Source organism: Chiloscyllium punctatum, chromosome 8, assembly GCF_047496795.1.
Source record: "Chiloscyllium punctatum isolate Juve2018m chromosome 8, sChiPun1.3, whole genome shotgun sequence".
In the NCBI taxonomy this organism is placed as follows: domain Eukaryota; kingdom Metazoa; phylum Chordata; class Chondrichthyes; order Orectolobiformes; family Hemiscylliidae; genus Chiloscyllium; species Chiloscyllium punctatum.
Genome location: NC_092746.1, coordinates 6,476,349 through 6,497,703, shown reverse-complemented (window position 1 = coordinate 6,497,703; position 21,355 = coordinate 6,476,349). Strand labels below are relative to the sequence as shown.

Sequence of the window (21,355 nt, the reverse complement as noted above, 5' to 3'; positions counted from 1 at the left end):
GTCTTGAAATGCATAAAGGTGGATAAATTCCCAGGACCTGATCAGGTGTACCCAGAACTCTATGGGAAGCTAGAGAAGTGATTGCTGGGCCTCTCACAGATATTTGTATCGATAGTCACAGGTGAGATGCTGAAAGACTGGAGGTTGGCAAATGTGGTGCCACTGTTTAAGAAGGGCAGTAAAGACAAGCCAGGGAACTATAGACCAGTGAGCCTAATGTCAGCATTGGAGGGAATCCTAAGGGACAGGATGTACATGTATTTGGAAAGGCAAAGACTGATTAGGGATAGTCAACATGGCTTTGTGCGTGGGAAATCATGTCTCAAATTTGATTGAGTTTTTTGAAGTGACAAAAAGGATTGATGAGGATAGAGCGGTAGATGTGATCTATATGGACTTCTGTTAGCGTTCAACAAGGTTCCCCATGGATGACTGGATGGCAAGGTTAGATCTCGCTGAATACAGCGAGAACTAGCCATTTGGATACAGAACTGTCTCAAGGTAGAAGACAGAGGGTGGTGGTGGAGGGTTGTTTTTCAGATTGGAGGCCTGTGACATGCCACAAGGTTCAGTGCTGGGACCTCTACTTTTTGTCATTTACAATCAATGGATTTGGATGCGAGCATAAGAAATACAGTCAGTAAGTTTGCAGGTGATGCCAAAATTAGAGATGTAGTGGACAGAGAAGAGGGTTACCTCAATACAACAGAATCTTGACCAGATGGGCCAATGGGCTGAGAAGTGGAAGATGGAATTTAATTCAGATAAATGCAAGGTGCTGCATTTTGGGAAATCAAATCTTAGCAGGACTTATACACTTAATGGTAAGGTCCTAGGGAGTGTTGCTGAACAAGGATGTTGCCAGGGTTGGAGGATTTGAGCCATATGGAGAGGCTGAACAGGCTGGGGCTGTTTCCCTGGAGCGTTGGAGACTGAGGGGGTGAGCTTATAGAGGTTTACAAAATTATGAGGGCATGGACAAGGTAAATAGACAAAGTCTTTTCCCTGGGGTGGGAGAGTCCAGAACTAGAGGGCATAGGTTTAGGGAAGAGAGACCCCAAGACCACATTGAGGGGGGTATATGTATAGAATGGAGCTGCCAGAGGAACTGGTGGAGGTGGGTACAATTACAACATTTAAGCAGCAATTGGATGGGTATATGAATGGGAGGGGTTTGCAGGGATATGGGCCAGGTGCTGGCAGGTGAGACTAGATTGGGGTATCTAGTCAACGGAGGGGTTGGACTGAAGTGTCCGTTTCCATGCTGTACATTTGACTATAGTTTTAAGTATTAAGTTGTATTGACCAAGATATTGCTGCTTATGCAGAGAAAAAATTCCTTCATTTCAAAAGAAAAAATGGACACTTAAGGGACATAAATTGACAGGACCATGGGAAGAGAGAGAACATAACTGACAACATTACTCTATGGGTAAATAGTATGGTCCTACTGCACTCAGTGGGGAAAATTATGGACTCTGCCAGCTTTGTCTTGAAGGACACATCTTCCCCATAGCCTACCACATTTATGGACAGAAAACTCATTTTAAAACAACTTACTTTACTCTCAAAATGAAAAGCTTAAAAACCCACAAGAATCAGTACATTTCATTTGCTGACCCATTACCCAAGAGGGACTGCATTCATGCTGCTGGAAATCCAGAGAGATTCCATTCACTTCAGTTAAACCGACCACAGGGGAGGTTAGACCTCCAGAACGTGTGTCAGGAGTTTTGGTTCAGTGGCAAACACTACCACTTCACCAAATGAAATCCCAGGTAAATAGAAACTGCATGTGTATTAGAAGCCCATTGAAATATTCAAACATTTGCTAACACCATAGGTTCAAGCTGTTAGATGCAGAGCTGGGGGAAAAAGTGCACACAAGTGAAAGAAGATTTGAACATCCATAGCACTCCACTTAAAATTTATTCATGGACACTTACAATAAACTGGCTATTTTGTTAGCCATTTCCTCAGGTTTGCTTGAGCAAAAAAAAATGTGGAAGCACAAAAAAGAGTGATGAGATCCAGTGGTCATAGTCACATTTTGAAACTGCCCTTTTGTTTTGCTCAAGATTTTGTACAGTAAAAGTCCTCAACAGTAACAGGTCTAAAAGAGAGTTGAGCCAAAGCTGACATGACATTTCTAGCCACTTAATTTTGATTGTGACCATCTGAAACTAGATTTTTAGCATTTATACCAAAACAAAGCCTGCAAGGGATCATTTGTAATCTACATACTAGATGTTTTGCAACATTACCCCATTAGAATCATACTTTTGTACATTGACTGTGGTGATTTGGATACATGTTTCAGTCAATTACCATTAAAAACAACAATTAGCAAATTTGGATCAAATGTTTAATGTCCAATCACATGAACAAAATTGAAACATTCTGGTAAATACACTGCTTTACAATATGAAACATTAATCTATACTCATACTTGCAAAGTTTATTCAATGAACCAGAAGGAAAGCATTAGCTTTTCCAGTTAGGCAGCTACATTTCAAAATCTGAAGTCCACCTAGTCCTCACTGACAGGTCATATAAACTCATGTTTTGCTTTCAGCAGTTGGGAAATGCAAATTTCCAATGAGAGGGAAATTTGGCCAATTAAATTGGAGAGTTAGTGTATGAAAGCATTCTTCATAGCCAGTTCATGAATTAAAGCTCCTTCAAGCTGCTGTATGCAATTTCAGGTAATTACAAGTACATCTTAGATCCTGTAATTTATATTGATCAAAAACCAAAGTGCAGTTTTGCTTTGCTGAAGTTTAAATACCAAATTTAATGTTGCAGATTGGAAATCCAAAACTAGTCTAACACAAGGGACTGGACAATAGCAGTAAAGGAATTTAAAAAATGAGACTATTTCAACTGGTACATAGTTAATACTGGCTACCTGTCCTTTCACCTTGCTCAATATTGCACAAGCAGAACTTCTTACAATCCAGATCAGTAAAGAGTGTCTCAAAAGGTACTAAAAAGACCCATTACAATGCCAAAAGACTAATGCTTCACAATACGAAAAAGTGAACAAGCAGACCAGAGTCTTAGGGCATTTAGACCAGCAGCCCCCATGGTGATGTAATGTTTTGCCAAAAGCAACAATGGATTTTAATTTGCATTCAGTGTAAGAGTACACATCTGACATTGCATTTTGGGGTTTTTAAATCAGGTATTCAATTGTCCAAGTAGGGGGTAATCAAAACTGGAGGTATCTGGACCAGAGGTGCTCACTGTTGAGATTAAAAAGATGATCAATGATAAAGTGATGTCACCAAAATGTCTAAAACAAACTGGAATATGTAAATTAGGTGAACTGCTGACTTGCTTATTAAAAGTGAATTGAAATTGGATAGTTATACTGTTCATAAAATCTAGTATTCAGGATGAGAAGTCAATGTAACTACTCTCAATAGAGATCAAGAAATTGTGGAAATATAAGGGGACTAGTAATTGGTTCAGTGCCATAAGTGGTAACATTTAAAATTGAACATACCACAGTACCATAGAAAGAGCCACTTGAGAATAAGCCTAGTCATTAGGAAGGGCACCAAGAGTTAATATAATCAATAGCAATAATGCAAATGAGAAACAATCTATACATGCAAATGCAAGTCAAGAATAAATCCAAAATGATTGATACAATTTTCCTATGAAATTTAAGAACCTGATTTGACTTAAAACATTCATAGCTGTTCTGTACAAATCTAAAATGGATTAGAAGTGATAAAGTTTAACCAAAATATTAAGATAGATACAAGTGTGGAATTTTATTAGGTTCACTGGCCTCTACCTGAGGTCAGTTAGGAGAAAACATACAACTCATTCAAAATCTAAGAACAAATGCCAATTTGGTGTCAAGAATAGTGCAACAGTAGCTCAAAGTTATGCCTAACATGTGCCACACAAATTGATGTCAATTTTGAGATTGTGTAATCAAAAATTACAGTTCACCATTTGTGGTGCCATCAGACAAAGAAGTGCTCAGATTAACACTTCAATCTGATGTTGAATCTTTAGGGCACTGAAGATGCTGGACAAATTAAAAATCAATCCTTTGACATGATATACACTTCTAAACCTGCCTTTGTTAACTAAACATTTTCCATGGAGGTGCCAGTGTTGGACTGGGGTGGACACCAGGCCATAATCCAACAGGTTTATTTGTAAGTACTAGCTTTTGGAGTGCTGCTCCTTCATCAGGTAGCTGTGTCACCGCTTTCATCAGGTCACAGCTACCCGGTGACCAAGCAGCACTCCGAAAGAGTACATACAAATACAGCCATTGGACTATAACCTAATGTTCAGGTTAAGCTTTGAAAAATTTTCAAACATTATTGCTTGGAAGTCAAAATTGCCCATTTAAAAAAAAAGGTAATACTTGTTCCAGAGACTGCCAATATATTCTGAGGGCAGTCGATTCAGTAGAACCACATTTAGCACTTAACTGGGAATTGTGGAAGCCTGAGAAAATCCAATAAAACAGCATATTTACAAATCTTCCTAATCACCAATGATAATTATATTAGTGACAATACAATGAAAAGTGGTTTGACAGTCCCTTTTATTCTTACTAGTTGAAAGGATCATGATTTCCAAATTTAAAAATTGAACAATGCAGTGTTACAGGGTGGTAGAGAATGCCAGAATTAGACACATGGTTAAAAACCATAGACAGTTAAAAATTCAACTGCAACATTAACAGAGGTTGCTCAATCAGGAGTCAAATCTAAACCGATCAATAAATAAGGCAACAGACTTAGTTATTTGGCTGTGGCAGATTTCAGATAAGCTATCAAGTCTTCACGTTCACTCTTCTTCTTGAGACCTGCAAAGATCATTTTTGTTCCTGGAATATATTTCTTCGGATTTTGCAAGTAGGTGTCTAGTGTCTCCTCACTCCAGATAATACCTGGAAAGAAAACATAAGCACTATCTTCAAATGGAAGACAAGTTTCTCCTTCCTGAAGGAAAACAGCTTGCTAAGCAAAGCGTTCCCAGTTGCTCAAATCTAAAGCACAGGCTTTGTTGATCTAAGTCTGAGGAGGGAAATGGGAGTACAACTGAAATTCAGTGTTCCTAGCCTAGGTGGCCATGGTCAGAAGTTATACTTGATTACCAGAAAGTGCTGAAAAATATGACAGTTACTTAATTTCACAATCAAGGTTCATCCTGTAAATTAATCACTATTTATGGAAGGTGAACACAGGGATGCATTCAGTTTTATTCAATTAGCACACATGCACACTCCCTATCTGCAGAGGGCATTTCACCAGATTAAAAACAAAGGGGAGAACCTCAAATATTGGAGAATTTGAGGAGACAAAAGCAGAATAGATTTAACAAGAACAGAACCAAGGGAAAATCCTAATGAGTTGGACTATAGACTTCTCAAGTTGAAGAAACATCAGGCACTGTATTTTAACCTCAAATTCCAGCCCATAGTCAAAAACCTGTTCCATGCAGAGCTCAACCAGCTTTTAAAAGTCAATTGTTAAGCAACCTCAAGTATACAAATATGACTTGATATCCTTCAAAATTTGGACAGAGTCTTGAACTCAATGTTTGAGCAAAATGCAATAGACTTCTGGGATAGATGTCAGCAGTCTAGTTACTAGCCTATCTTATCATTTGCCCCTTTAACATCAGAACTTAAACATGTTTTTTCACCATTCCACCTTTGAAAAAAGTAAAATTTAACTAGATCAGACCAAAAATGTTTCATTAATCCAGTTTTTGTCTTGGTTGGAAGACAAATCATAACTAGAGTTTAAAAGGATTTTTGTAGCCCAGTGGTAGCATCTCTACCTTTGAGAGAGAAGGGGACAAGTTCCAGCTGCCTCAGTAGTCATAACATTTAAACAAATTGATTGAAAACATCTAAAAATGGCCCTTAATGCCATAAATTGGGCTTGTCTGGAAAATTAAACTCCATGTGATAATATTAGTACAATCCAAAACTGGCCAAGAAATAAAGTTGCAGTGAATTAAATTTCATGAGAAGGAACTAGATCTAGAGTAATACTGAAACAAGGCTCAATCGGTTTTGGATATACATTTGCTTGGACTGGAGACCAGCAACAGGGTATCATTTCAAAATTCATAGTGCACTAACTTTGAAGTCTGCATCATTGGACTGGTGGTTCAGGAGTATGATGAATTAGATTGGTGAGCTGGATGTCCTCCTTTATCTTGGAGCATTCACTTAATGTGATAAAAAAAAACAGTATTTTCTGACATCAACCCTCAATTGCTCTCATCTTAACATTGCCAGTTAAGGAGGAAGAAAGTTCTTTGCAGAGACCATCTTCAAACACCTAACTAGATCCCCCCTTTTAATCTCCTAATTCACAACTTCTCACTCCACTTTCATTATACTCCACCTGGATGCAATCATTCCAAGGCTGATACCTCCTTCTTGGACTGCATTGTCTAGGATAGAATGCAGTAGTGATTAAACAACTATATAACTAAAACCCTATACCAGAAATGGCAGTACTCTTCATTTGCTAAAGTTTTGTAGCTGTCCAGTAGCTTAGTGACTTTTTACTGAATGAACCTTGTGGTCCTTCAGTATAATTCCTAATGCAAACATAGGTCCAAATTTCCACTACTGTGACTTTCCTCAGTATTCTAGGATGCATTCCATGGCTGTAAGATTGCAACATATAACTTATTTTATTTGTGCAAAGCAAGTTCTTATTCTGGAAGAAATTAGTCAGCACTTAAAGTGCAACTTTAATAAACACAAGGGGTGTATAACCAGTCTTTGGCTTCACAAACTCAATTGATGAAATTTTCACAATTTCTTAAACTATCAAAATTCCAGTCTTCACTTCAAAATGCTTTAAGCAGCAAGTAAAATCAAATTACTAGAGTTAGATAATCTGCCCCATTTGAGGAAGTGCTGCACAAAATAAAGATGCAAGGCATTACTGGCAATGTATTTGCATGGATTGAGGATTGGTCAACCAACAGGAAGCAAAGAGTGGAGATAAATGAGTACTTTGCTGGTTGGCAGCCGTTAGTCATACGCCTCAGGGTTGAGACTGAAGTTATTCACAATTTACAGATGATTTGGAGTCATGGACACATTTAGTGTCAAAGTTGGTGGATGACACCATGATGAGTGGTACAGCAAAGTGTGCGAGAGATTGAGAAACTTTGCAAAGTTTGAGTGGGCAAAGGTCTGGCAGATGGAGTAAGTTTGTAAATGTGAAGTCATCCATTTTGGTAGGAACAAAGGACTATTACTTGAATGGTAAAAATTGCAGCATGTTTCTATGCAGAGGCACCTGGGTGTCCCTGTGCATGAATCAGAGGCTGGCCTGCAGGTACAACATGTAATTAAGGCAAATGGAATTTTGTCCTCCTTTGCTCAAGGGATTGAGGTTATATTGCAGCTGCACAGAGTGAGCGCACACCTGGAATACTGTGCAGTTTTGTTCTCCTTTAGAATGTATGGCACTAGAGGGGGTGCAGAAAAAGTTTGAGGTTGGTTGTAGAAGAATGGGCGGGGGGGGTGTTGGCTTGAGAGACAGTAGACTGGGATTATATTCCCTGGAATTTAGAGAGGGGATCTTCTAGAACAGAAAATTAAGAGATAGATAAGATAGAAGCAGACAGCATGTTTCCACTGGCAGTTAAAACTAGAACAGGAGGGCATAGCCTCAGTCAGTGGGATAAGATTGAAGACTGAAAGCAAGAGGAAACTTCCCCCAGACAATTGTGAATCTATGGAATTCCCTGCCCAGCAAAGTGACTGAGGCTTCCTTAGTAAGTGCATAAGCCAAGATTGAACAGTTTTATAAAAGGGTTATGGAGAGAGGGTGGGTAAGTGGAGCAGAGGCCACAAAAAAGTCAGCTACGATCTACTGAATGGCAGAGCAGGCTGAAAGGCCCAGATGGCCTACTCTTGCTCCTAGTTCTTGTGCCATGTTCCTCAACTTTAGGACAGAGTCAATTGCCTGAAACAATCCTCAATCTCAAATGGTCAGCTCAATTTCATTCATTCCCGATAGAACCTGCTCATAGGCAAGTTTCAAACTGACACTGTTTGAAACTTAAGTCAGAGATAGGATTGAAGTGCTTCTGACTACCAAGCTAGGCTAGGCGATTCAACAGCTGTTTCCAGTTAGTTGAGAGCAATATTTTACTAGTATCAATAAAAGGCCAGCAAATGATTATTGCTACCAAAGTAATCTAGTTATAGTATTTTCTGCCTTCAGATGCAGCCAGATGAGAAATGCACCACATTTAGAGTTTGGAATCATATGAGGCCAAATCTAGACAGTCAGGCATGGAGGAAAGCTCAAGACAAGTAAATTTGTGATGAATTGGAGAAAGCTAACAGGTCTACTCAGTTGTCTCCACTATCCAATGTGACCTCTCATTAAAACTTCAGGTAGTCAATTTGCAGGTTTTGCTTGCTAGTCTTAAAACATTTGCTCATCTCAATCTTAAATCTTTTTGGAAGATCATTAAGCAAACTTAGCTTTGCAGATTTGCTTAATGTTGTGGTAAAAAATTCAATTAACCACCCTGAATTACACTGTTTACTGAAATGAGTTATTCAACTTGACATTTCCAAATCCTTTGGAAAGGTGAAGCCCCACTTAAGCTATTAAGCTACCTTCAAGCCATGTTAGTTATGCAACTATAGATTCAATATTCACGAGTTGAAAAAAGTTAAAGTTACTCAGGTACCATACCAAAAAAGTTACATACCTTTGTTTTTGTTTGCATCAGTATAAGAAAATCCTTCAGCTTGTCCAGTCTTGCGTCCAAATAAGCCACATAGATTTGGCCCAGTCTTGTGCTTGCCTCCACACTCAACCGTGTGACATTGTGCACACTTCTGGATAAAGATCTTCTTGCCCTTCTCTACATCACCCATTTTGCTTTAGTTGCTTAGAGGGGGGAAGCAAAAGCAAGTGAAACATTAGTAAATGAGTGTTTAAGCCTAATGTTCACAAAATATCTATGGCACCACCTTGAATTTATGGATATTTAACCATAAAAGCACTGCATGTAAACATGTTGCTTTCTAAACAGTATAGTATACTAAGAGCATAAAGCCTACCTATACCACCAATAGGTAATCTTTGTGCTTTGAAGCAGCCAGTCTGTAGCCAAAAACATGTCGCAAAAAAACAAATCTGAAGCACGAACTAAATTAAAACAAAGCAGAATGAGATCAAATAGCTGGTCAAACTTTACATTGAGGTCTTCATTTTGACTGAAGAGTTAATGCACATCAACAAAGTGATAGGGACTTAGTGTGCATTTGGCCAACAGCAACCCATGCTATAGAGAAACTACATTCATGGAAGACTGGAATTAAGACTGTCCAGAAAAGTTTGAGCAGTTAAATCCTAGTAACAAACAAGGTCTCAGCGAGTGCTGAAGGAAGGTCAGAAAGACAAAGTTGAAATAGATCAATTGAATTAAACAGAACCTTATCCCAAGGTCAAACAGAATGGATTGTCTGAAATTCCACTTCATAACTGCCACACTATGAACTGTGGCATGGCCAGAGGCAACATCCACTGATCTCGTACTGAAGGTAAAATCAGATCCTCCTGAACAGTTTCATTAGGGCAGAAACAGGTGGGAAGAGTATGGTGAAAGACTAATTCAGCATGGAGGACATGTAACAGCCCCATGCAGCATTAACAGGATTTCAATAAGTTTTGCCTTCTTCCGCCCCCACCACTTTATAAATCCCTTCCATTAACTTAAATCATTTTTACGAGAAACCACTGGCTCATTCTGAGTCATAATTTCATCACCGGTGTGCGCGTCTGCTCCACCTATTCGGAGCTGCAAGGCGGAGAGAGAGAGAGAGAAGGACAAACCGGAGATCGCACTAAACCTGGAGACAAGACTGACGAGTTTACTTTAAATTTTTCTTTAAAAGTAGGGAAAGAGCCCACAAGCAGTTTTAAAAAAGGGATAATAGAAAAGGAGGTTGCGGTCCCCCCCCCCTCCAGGTGACAGGCTGCCCCAGCGATTCTGGGAACTCCCGGTGAGGCAGTAAGACCGAAACTGATAGCAGGAGAAAAGTGAGGACTGCAGATACTGGAGATCAGAGCTGAAAAAAAGGTGTGTTGCTGGAAAAGCTCAGCGGGTCAGACAGCGTCCAAGGAGCAGGAGAGTCGACATTTCGGGCATCACTCCTGAAGAAGGGCTCATGCCCTAAATGTCGACTCTCCTGCTCCTCGGAGGCTGCAGGATCTGCTGAGCTTTTCCAGAGAAACTGATAGAGAGGGTCACACACACAGACACCACACACACAGACACCACACAGTTGTATGTGGAGACCCAGGGGAGTCAGACAACGTGGTGAAGCCCGGAGCGGTGACTGGTCCGACCCTGGGATCAGGACTAACTGGAAAGGCCCACCCCCCCCCTCCCTGTAGGGGAGGCTCAGTGACTCGGCCTGACACTGCCCGGCACTTGTCCCCAGGCTCAGGGACACAGACGGGGGGGGGGGGGGGGGAAGAGGCAGCAGCCACGTTGCTGGGACAGACCCGGGGCACCGGCTCCTTTCGGAGGACATTCGCGAGCAGCAGCAAAACCGCCAGGGGACCGGGGACCGGGGACCACCAGGGGACAGGGGACAGGGGACCGGGGACCGGGGACCACGGACCACCCCCCCCCCCAAACCCCGGGAAGGTCAAACAGGTGAAGGGCCGAGCGGTCAGCTCACCCCGAGAAACAACCGCCGGCGGGGGGGAGGGGGGAAGAGGGAGGCAGGAGAGCCCGCCGCCACACCGAAGCCTACGGCCTCACCTTACTCCCAACCGCCAGCTCCCGCACTCAAGGTCGTCCCTCACGCCGGCCGCGTTCCGGGTTTTATCCGCGGCAGCCAAGAGTGTGTGAGAGCGCACAGGAAGTCCCGCCCCTCCCGCCTGCTCATTGCACGTCGTGACCAGCCGCGGCGCCGTCCCCGCCGCCGATTGGTCGACAGCGCTGTCAAATGACACGGCCCCTCAACCCCCCCCCTCCCACAACACACACGCGCATGCATCAGGGTTAGGGTGATCGCCCGGACCACAATGCATCGCCAGCGCTGACGTTACCATACGTCAGGAAATCACTGGAGAGGGGTGTGGGGAACAGACCCAGGTTCACAGCCCGTCATTTGAGTGCACTATGAGCTAGTTAAAGGGCCCTCTCCAACTGCATACACTCTGTTCAAGGGCAATCTCCATCTGAATGCATTATGCACGTTTAAAGGGCAATCTCCAACTGCATACACTGTACCCTGTTCAAGGGCAATCTCCAACTGCATACACTGTACCCTGTTCAAGGGCAATATTCCATCTGAATACACTATGCACTTTTAAAGGGCAATCTCCATCTGAATGCATTATGCACGTTTAAAGGGCAATCTCCAACTGCATACACTGTACCCTGTTCAAGGGCAATATTCCATCTGAATACACTATGCACTTTTAAAGGGCAATCTCCATCTGAATGCATTATGCACGTTTAAAGGGCAATCTCCAACTGCATACACTGTACCCTGTTCAAGGGCAATATTCCATCTGAATACACTATGCACGTTTAAAGGGCAATCTCCAACTGCATACACTGTACTCTGTTCAAGGGCAATCTCCATCTGAATGCATTATTTTTTATTTCAAAAATATACTTTATTCATAAAATACTTTGATGGCTTGTACAGTTGGACATGCCATACATATGTAAACATTCCATTTGTTTGCATACTGAAACAGAGTAATCATTCCTATTTACAGGCGTGTCCGATTACATTTTTATCTGAGTTATCAGCAGAGCCCAAATGACTGCGTGAGCCCCCTATTCTTCTTTAGGCAGGCAGACGTTACACGGTGGTCTTTCCCCCACCGTGCCTTGGCGGCAGCTGCCCCAAGCTTCAGCGCGTCCCTCAACACGTAGTCCTGGACCTTGGAATGTGCCAGTCTGCAACACTCAGTCGGGGTCAACTCCTTCAGCTGGAAGATCAACAGGTTTTGGACCGCCCAGAGAGCGTCCTTCACTGAGTTGATGATCCTCCAGGCACAGTTGATGTTCGTCTCAGTGTGCGTCCCGGGGAACAAGCCGTAAAGCACGGAGTCCCGCGTCACGGCGTTGCTCGGGACGAACCTTGACAAACACCACTGCATTCCTCTCCAGACGTCTTCTGCATAGGCACATTCCAGAAGGAGGTGTGTGACAGTCTCGTCCCCACCGCAGCCACTTCGAGGGCAGCGTGTGGTGCGGCTGAGAGTCCGGGCATGCATAAAGGATCTCACAGGCAGAGCCCTTCTCACCACCAGCCAAGCCATGTCTTGGTGCTTGTTGGAAAGTTCTGACGATGAGGCATTCTGCCAAATGGCTTTGACAGTCTGCTCAGGGAACCGCTCGACAGGATCCGCCCTCTCCTTTTCCCGAAGAGTCTCAAGGACACCACGTGCTGACCACTTCCTGATGGACTTGTGGTCAAAAGTGTTTTTCTTCATAAACTTTTCCACGAAGGACACATGATACAGAACGGTCCAACTACTCGGAGCATTCCGCGGCAGCGAGGCCAGGCCCATCCTTCGCAACACCGGGGACAGGTAGAACCTCAGTACGTAGTGACACTTGGTGTTTGCGTACCAGGGATCCACGCACAGCTTGATGCAGCCACACACAAAGGTGGCCATCAGGGTGAGGGTGGCATTGGGTGTATTTTTTCCCCCGTTGCCCAGATCTTTGTACAGCGAGTCCCTTCGGACCCGGTCCATCTTTGACCTCCATATAAACTGGAAGATGGCCCGGGTGACTGCAGCGGCACAGGTTCTGGGAATAGGCCAGACCTGTGCCACATATAACAGCACTGATAGTGCCTCACACCTGATGACCAGGTTTTACCCGTGATGGAGAGTGACTGTAGCTTCCATCTGCCCAGTTTCTGCCTCACTTTGCTGATACACTCCTCCCAGGTCTTGGCGCACGCCCCAGCCCTCCCTCCCGAACCAAATACCCAGCACCTTCAGGTGGTCGGTCCTGACGGTGAAGGGGATAGAGGATTGGTCGGCTCAGTCCCCGAAGAGCATGGCCTCGCTCTTGCCTCGGTTTACCTTGGCCCCCGAGGCCCGTTCGAACTGGTCACATATTCACATGAGTCTGTGCACGGACAGCGGATCCGAGCAGAAAAAGGCAACATCATCCATGTACAGGGAGGCCTTAACCTGCAGGCCCCCGCTGCCAGGAATAGTCACCCCTCTCAGGCTCGCATCCTTCCTGATGGACTCGGTAAATGGCTCTATGCAGCACACAAACAAGGCAGGAGAGAGAGGGCAGCCCTGCCTGACTCCAGATCTGACTGGGAAGCTATCTGATTCCCACCCATTGATTGAGACTGCACTGACAATGTTGGTGTAGAGCAGTCTGATCCAATTGCAGATTCCCTCCCCAAAGCCCATTTTGGAGAGAACATCTCTCATATACCTGTGTGATATCCTGTCAAAGGCTTTCTCCTGGTCCAGGCTGATCAGGCAGGTGTCCAACCCTCTGTCCTGCATGTAGGCGATCGTATCCCTGAGGAGTGCGAGACTCTCAGCGATCTTCCTGCCCAGTACAGCACAGGTTTGGTCGGGGTGAATCACCGACCCCAGAGCAGACCTGACCCGGTTGACGATTACCTTTGACAGAATTTTGTAATCCGCATTCAACAGTGAGATTGGTCTCCAAGTTTTGAGTTCCTTCCTCTCCCACTTCCGCTTGTAGATGAGGGTGATGATGCCTTTCCTCATGGATTCACTCATGGTACCTGCCTGAAGCATACTGACATACACCTCCAGCAGGTCCTGGCCAATCAAGTCCCTCAGAGCAGAATAGAGCTCGACTGGTAAGCTGTCGCTTCCGGGAGTTTTATTCTTTTCGAAGGACTCGAGGGCCTTGGTCAGCTCATCCAGAGATAGCGGCTGGTCCAGCCTCTCCCATGTTCTGTCGTCTAAGACCTCGAATGCACGATGCACTGTTCAAGGACAATTTCTATCTGTATACGCTATACTCTATTAAACAACAATCCCCATATATACATTACATACTAATACAGGGCAATCTCCACCTACATATATTATACACTGATATAGGAGTACCTTCATCTATATACACTGTACATTGCAGGGGAATCACCATCTATCCGTCATAGACCGATACAAGGTAACTGGCATACATATGCTGTTGCATTACTGAAAGACTATTCAGGTCGTGCTCTTTTCTTTGGTTATCCAAACATACCCTAACTAAGTCCACCACACTATGCTAGTTATGCCCAGTGAGAGCAGCTCCATAGCATAGTCCTGGAGTCAGAGAGATGTACAGCACAGAAACAGATCCTTCGGTCCAGCTCATCCATGCCCACCAGATATCCTAAATCTACTCCATTTACCAGCATAGTTTCTATCCCTCTTAAACCCTTACTATTCATATATCCATCCAGATGCCTTATAAATGTTGTAATTGTACCAGCCTCCTACACTTCCCTAGTTGCTCCTTAAGTCCCTTTTAAATCTTTCCCTTCTCACGCTAACCTATGCCAGCTAGTTCTGGACTCCCCCACCACAGGAAAAAGACCTTATCTATTTACCCTAACCATGCCCCTCATGATTTTTTAACCTCTATGAGGTCAATCCTCAGACTCTTGACGATCAAAGGCAAATGGCCTCAGTCTATTCAGTTGGGAGGCCACGTTGTGGCTGTACAGGACATTGATGAGGCCACTTTTGGAATATTGTGCGCAATTTTGGCCTTCCTGCTATTGGAAGGATGTGGTGAAGCTTGAAATGGTTCAGAAAAGATTTACAAGGATGTTGCCAGGCTTGGAGGGCTTGAGCTATAGGGAGAGGCTGAATAGGCTGGGGCTGTTTTCCCTGGAGCGTCAGAGGCTGCGGGGTGACCTTATAGAGGTTTATAAAATCATGAGGGAGACATGGATAGGATAAATAGACAAAGCCTCTTCCCTGAGGTCGGGGAGCCCAGAACTAGGAGGCATAGGTGTATGGTGAGAGGGGAAAGATATAAGAGGGACCTAATGGGCAATGTTTCCATGCAGAGGGTGGTGCGTATATGGAATGACCTGCCAGAGGAAGCAGTGGATGCTGGTACAATTACAACATCTAAAAAGCATCTGGATGGGTATATGAATAGCAAAGGTTTAGAAGGATATGGGCCAAATGCTGGCAAATGGGACTAGATTCATTTAGAATATTTGCTTGGCATGGATGAGTTGCACTGAAGGTTCTGTTTCTGTGCTGTACATCTCTATGACTCTATGAAAACTTGCCCACCACCAATGTCAGGCTCACCAGTTTATAGTGCCATGGTGTTTCTTTACTACTTTTCTTAAGTAGTGGCACCACATCAGCCAACCTCCAGTCTTCTGGCACCTCACCTGTGGCTATCAATGATACAAATATCTCAGCAAGGGGCCTAGCAATCACCTCCCTAGCTTTCCATGCTGTTCTAGGACATCTTTTAGATCAGAGTGGTGCTGGAAAAGCACAGCAGATCAGGCAGCATCCGAGGAGCAGGAAAATCGACCTTTCGGCCAAAAGCCCTTCATCAGGAATAGAGGCAGGAAGCCTCCAGGGTGGAGAGATAAATGGGGGGGAGGGAAACGCTGGGGAGAAGGTAGCAAAGAGTACAATAGGTGAATGGGGGTGGGGATGGAGGTGATAGGTCAGAGAGGAGGGTGGGGGAAGGTAGCAAGGAGTACAATAGGTGAATGGGGGTGGGGATGGAGATGATAGGTCAGAGGGGAAGGTGGAGCGGATAGGTGAAGGGAGATTGGCAGGTAGGACAGGTCATGAGGACAGTGCTGATCAAGTCCTGAGGAGTTATCCACCTTTATGTATTTTAGGATAACCAGCACTTCCTCCTCTGTAGCATCTATTTCCCTACATTTGATATATTCCACTTCTTCTCCACAGTAAACACTGATGCAAAATACTTGTCTTGCCCATCTCCTACGGTTCCACACACAGGCTGCCTTGCTGATCTTTGAGGGGCCCTTTTCTCTGCTTCGTTACCCTTTTGTCCTTAATGCATTTGTAGAATTCTTTGGATTCTTCTTAACCCTATTTGCCAAAAGTGTCTCATGTCCCCTTTTTGCCCTCCTGATTTCCCTATTAAGTATACTCCTACTGTCTGTATACTCTTCTGAAGATATACTTGATCTCTGCTGTCTATACTTTACATATGCTTCCTTCTTTTTCTTGACCTAGTCAATTTCTCTAGTCATCCAACATTCTCTACACTTAACAGCCTTGCCTTTCACCGTAACAGGAACTTACTGTCTCTGGACTCTCATCACATTTTTGATGACTTCCCATTTTTCAGCTCTCACTTTACCAGCGAACATCTGCCAATCAACTTTTGAAAGTTCTTGCCTAATGCTGTCAAAATTGGCCTTCCTCCAATTTTGAACTGTAACTTTTAGGTCCAATCTATCCTTTTCCATCACTATTTTAGCACCAATAGAATTATAGTCGCTGACCCCAAAGTGCTCCCCCACTGACACCACAGTCAATTGTCCTGCCTTATTTCCCAAGAGTAGGTCAAGTTTTGCACCTTTTCTGGTAGGTACATCCACATACTGAATCAGAAAATTGTCTTGTACACACTTAACATATTCCCCTTCATTCAAACCCGTAACACTATGGCAGTCCCAGACTATATTTGGAAAGTTAAAATCCCCTACCATAACCACCCTATTATTCTTACAGATAATTGAGATCTCCTTACAGTTTCCCTCTGATTATTGGAGGGTGGAGGGGGCTGTCTGTAGTACAATCCCAATAAGGTGATCATCCCTTTCTTATTTCTCAGTTCCATCCAAATAACTTCCCTGGACATATTCCCTAAGTACAGCCATAATGTTATCCCTTATCAAAAACGTTACCCCTTCCCATCCTGTTTTGTCTCCTTCCTATGGCATTTGTATCCAGGAAGATTAAGCTGCAAGTCCTGTCCATCCCTGAGCCACATCTCTGTAATTTTTATGATATCTTAGTCCCATCTTCCAAATCATGCTCTGAATTCATCTACCTTCACTGTTAGGCCTCCTGCATTGATATAAATGCAATTTAATTTATCACTCCTACCTTGTTCTCTGCTTTGTTCCTGCCTGCCCTGAGTGTTTGACTTGCTCTCTTTCCCAACTGTACCAGTCTCAGATTGATCTCTTTCCTCACTGTTTCCCTGGGTCCCACCAACCCCATCCCACCTACCCCCCCCCCCTCCCCCCCCCCACCCCCAACACCACCAACTTACTAGTTTAAATCCTCCCAGGCAGCTCTAGCAAATCTCCCTGTGAGTATATAAGTCCCCTTCCAGTTCAGGTGCAATCTGCCCCTCTTGTACAGGTTACCTCTCCCTCAGAACAGATTCCAATGATCCAAAAATGTGAACCCTTCTCCCCTGCACCAGCTCCTCAGCCATTCATCTGCTCCATCCTCCAATTCTTACCCTCACTAGCTTGTAGCACATGGAGTAATCCAGGTATTACTACCCTCAAAGACCTCCTTTTTAATTTCCTGCCTAACTTCCTATATTCTGCCCTCAGAATTTCATCCTTTTCCCTTCCTATGTCATTGGTATCAATGTGTACAATGATGTCCTGCTGGTCCCTCTCCCCTTTGAAAATATTCTGCACTCTGTCCGAGACATCCTTGATCTTGGCACAAGGGACGCAACACACCATTTTGATTTCTGGCTGTCAACCGCAGAAACGTCTGTCTGTTCCTCTGACTAGAGAGTCCCCTATCACAATCAATCACTTGGAATCTGATGTACCCCTCATTACATTAGAGCCAGCTTCAGTTCCAGAAACTTGGCTGTTTATGCTAGATTGGGAGAAAGAGAGGATGCTGGAGATTAGAGTCAAAAAGTGTGGTGCTGGAAAAGCACAGCCAGTCGGGCAGCATCCGAGGAGCAGGAGAATCGACATTGCAGGCATAAGCCTTTCATCAGGAATGAAGTTTGTGGGCCAAGAAGGCTGAAAGATAAATGGGAGAGGGGTGGGGATCATGGGAAGATCCCTTGAAAGTCCATCACTCTCTATAATTTCCAAAACAGCAGACTTGTTCGAGATGGGGATAGCCACAGGAGACTCCTGCATTACCTGCCTACCTCTCCTACCTTTCCTGGAGGTAACCCATCTACCTGACTGCATCTGTGGTTTTTCTCCCCTCCTGTAACTGCCATCTATCACAAGATTGTTCCAGAATTTTAATGCTCTTACAAAATAGGACTTTGGTTACACAAGAACAGAGTAGTGGTCCCTTTGATCAATCCTGTCTGGGACAGATGCACTTATACCAATAAATTGGTAAAGATGAGGTTAAGTAGGTTTTCTCCTCATATCAGTTCTTTTGCCTAAAGCAGACTCAATCTGACAGATTTGTCCTTGAGAACGTTTGATAGTGTCACTGCATGATTTTTATAATAGACTTTGAAGCCTCCCCTCTTCCAAAGTATATTCTGATTTCTTGCTCACTGCTTCTTCCAAATGCTGTTCAACATTGAGTGTTATTGATTTATTAGCTGAGAGAGTGTGGAAAGGGCAAATTATCAGGAGGCGTGCCTTTATTCAACAAGACATCAAAAGTTTGGAGACAATGCTGTGGCCTCACAGAGCCACTTTCTCATAATAGTAGTTTCTCCAGCTAGTGGGACATATAGCAAATTTCCTTTCCTAAAAGACATTAGTGAAGTACATAAGTTCTATGATGACCATTACTATGACCATTATATAAATCCAGAATTATTTAATTGTATTTAACCTATCCACCTACTGTGATGAGATTTGATCTCACATCACCACAGCATTACTTTCAGCTACCAAATTACTTGTCTAGTAATGTAACTGTTATGCTTTGGTTACCAATTCTCCAAGACAGCAAAATACTGAGCAATTGAGTTTCTCCAGCACCTTCTGTTTTTACTTCAGATGTCCAGCAGCTGCAGTATATTCAACAACTATTTATTGCTTCTAATGCATGACAGGTAATGATATCAATTGCATATTTTGTATAATTTTACTTCATGGTGCTGAACTCTGTTTTGAACTGTATCTCACCATTCATGGGGGAATCTCCCTTTCCAACACTAGACTATTTTCCAGCATTAGACAATTTTGTATATACTGTCAAATCTTTACAGCATCTCAATATTAATATCTAATGGCACCTGGTGACCCTCGTGGAATAATTTCAGCTTTAAATCTTATTAATATTGCATAACTGTCTTAGTCCATTTGCTCATTTCGTGTGCAATTTCTCAACTTTGTTGTTCTTGAGGAGCTCTCAGTGTTAGAAAAATTCCATGGAATATTGGTAACACAGCACAATATTTTTTCCAGCATTTGCAGTATTTTGCTTTCATGTGCATACCTTAAAAATATAATGATTTCTCCCCTCTTTACAGCTAGAATTCAAAATAGCAATATCTTATTGTGGAAGGAGAATAAAGTTATATAATAAGTGGATTGCATGCAATCCCATGCAATGACAATGAGTCACTCATGTTGGTTTAAACATGTGACTGACTGTTAATGTCATTGATGATTGATGAAGTTTTGTTTTATTAATTCACAGAATGTAGGATCACTGGCACACCACTAATTATATCTGTCCGTAATTAACCTTGAGAAAATAATGGAAACTTGCTTTCTTAACAACTAATGAGCTTTTGGTGGACAGTTAAAAATGAACCACTTTATCAAAGATCTGGAATTATTTACATGCCAGACCAGATAAGGATGCCAAACCTCCTTCCTTCGAGGACAGTAGTGAACAGATGTGTTGCTTTGACCACCTCATAGTTTCATGTTGATCGCCACTGATGCTGACATTAGTCTACTTGTTTTTTTTGTATTCCAGACTTAGTTAAATAACTTTAATTTAAAACATCTAGTTGCCGTTGTGGTATTTGAGCTGAGATGCTGGATTTAATGCTGACACTCACCAAAGGACCTGAAAACAGAGTGTGAACCTGGTTTGGAGGTCTGTGGGACTCAGGGCTGCACCCTTTAAGGAATTGCTGCCTGCCCCAAGAGTTTTCAAACAACCAGATGGCTGAAAGCTCAATGACCTCAGCACCACTGCTATCAGTGACCATGACAGAACATGTGTACTCACGACCAGCTAACTGGAGTTGAAACAACTCAACAGAGGCTGATATCCTATCACTAAGTCACCCTTTATTGACACATGGAAAGTCCTTAACACTGATCCAGCTCCCTCAGAGTCAGCTCTCAGAGTGAACAGAAACACTGATGCTCCTGTTTTTAAAAAAAAAATTATTAAACAATTCACAGTTTACAAAACAGTTAACATTTACAGCTGTATACAGAGAAACAGCAATTTTACAAGGTAGAGGAATGGCAAAGCCAAGTCCCAAACCCTGACATTCAACCAGTTTTCAGGGAAATGAGGACAAACCTCAAATCCCAGTTTCAATCATTACAAACAGTAACAATGACATTTGTACATACAAGACAGTCTAATTACATAAAAACCAGTGCATACAATACAGACCCCCAGAAAATCCAGCAAGCACCCTCGCCCCTCCCACCTTCCGGCCATTTTAAGACAGCCCGCCCCTACACACATTTCTGGTTCTCGGTTCACCCCATGCCCCTTCCAGTTCTCAGTCAGCCCTGACACACCTCACACTCCAGTTTATATCTGTCAGCCAGGGCTCCCTGATTGGACCAGATTAACAGCCTCAGTCAGGGAATTATATTCTATGAGGTTGACCTGCTGACCTCATTGCAATCAGTACATCCGTCCACCTCCGAATCTGACGACATAGGCCAGTTTTTGTTTGGTCACTCCTCCTGAGACCTTTTTGCACTGGGTCAGGTTCCTCCAACTCTGCCTCCAATACAGATAGTGTGTAATGCACAGTAGCTCACGTCTTGCATCCGGAGTGCTCGGAAGAAATACATTCTCTTTTTCAACTGGAAAAAGTGTTGAGGCGGTGACATCCACTATGTCCATCTCAGATTCCGAGGTATCCTCAACATAGAGTCATAGCACGGAAACAGACCCTTCGGTCCAATTCATCCATGCCAACCAGATATCCCAACCTAATCATTTGCCAGCACCTGGTCCAAATCCCTCTAAACCCTTCCTATTCACATACCCATCCAGATGCCTTTAAAATGTTGTAATTGTACTAGCCTCCTCCATTTCCTCTCGCAGCTCATTCCGTACGTGCACCATCCTCTGCATGAAAAATTTGCCCCTTAGGTTCTTTTTATATCTTTCCCCCCACCCTAAACCTATGCCCTCTAGTTCTGGACTCCGCCACCCCAGGGAAA

General features: G+C 43.3%; 1 protein-coding gene across 2 annotated transcripts; it reads right to left on the bottom strand.

Moving 5' to 3' along the window:
• Positions 1–2,351: 2,351 nt before the first annotated feature.
• On the bottom strand, positions 2,352–10,895 carry LOC140480354 (cytochrome c). 2 transcript variants are annotated; one of them, XM_072575105.1, is made up of 3 exons: positions 10,807–10,895; positions 8,740–8,921; positions 2,352–4,924 (listed from the first exon to the last, which is right to left on the bottom strand). In XM_072575105.1, exons 2-3 carry the CDS (start codon positions 8,906–8,908, stop codon positions 4,776–4,778), a joined length of 318 nt encoding a protein of 105 aa, XP_072431206.1. In that variant the 5' UTR covers positions 8,909–8,921; positions 10,807–10,895; the 3' UTR covers positions 2,352–4,775. The 2 variants fall into 2 exon arrangements, with proteins under 2 accessions (XP_072431206.1, XP_072431207.1); XM_072575106.1 differs by lacking the exon at positions 10,807–10,895 and adding an exon at positions 9,095–9,176.
• Positions 10,896–21,355: the final 10,460 nt, after the last annotated feature.

Bases quoted from the DNA above. Each gene is read 5' to 3' on its own strand.
- LOC140480354 (XM_072575105.1), bottom strand. From the start codon at position 8,908: ATGGGTGATGTAGAGAAGGGCAAGAAGATCTTTATCCAGAAGTGTGCA. The intron at 4,925-8,739 runs GTATGTAACTTT...TTTTCTTTCCAG, and splicing joins TGATGCAAACAAAAACAAAG to GTATTATCTGGAGTGAGGAG.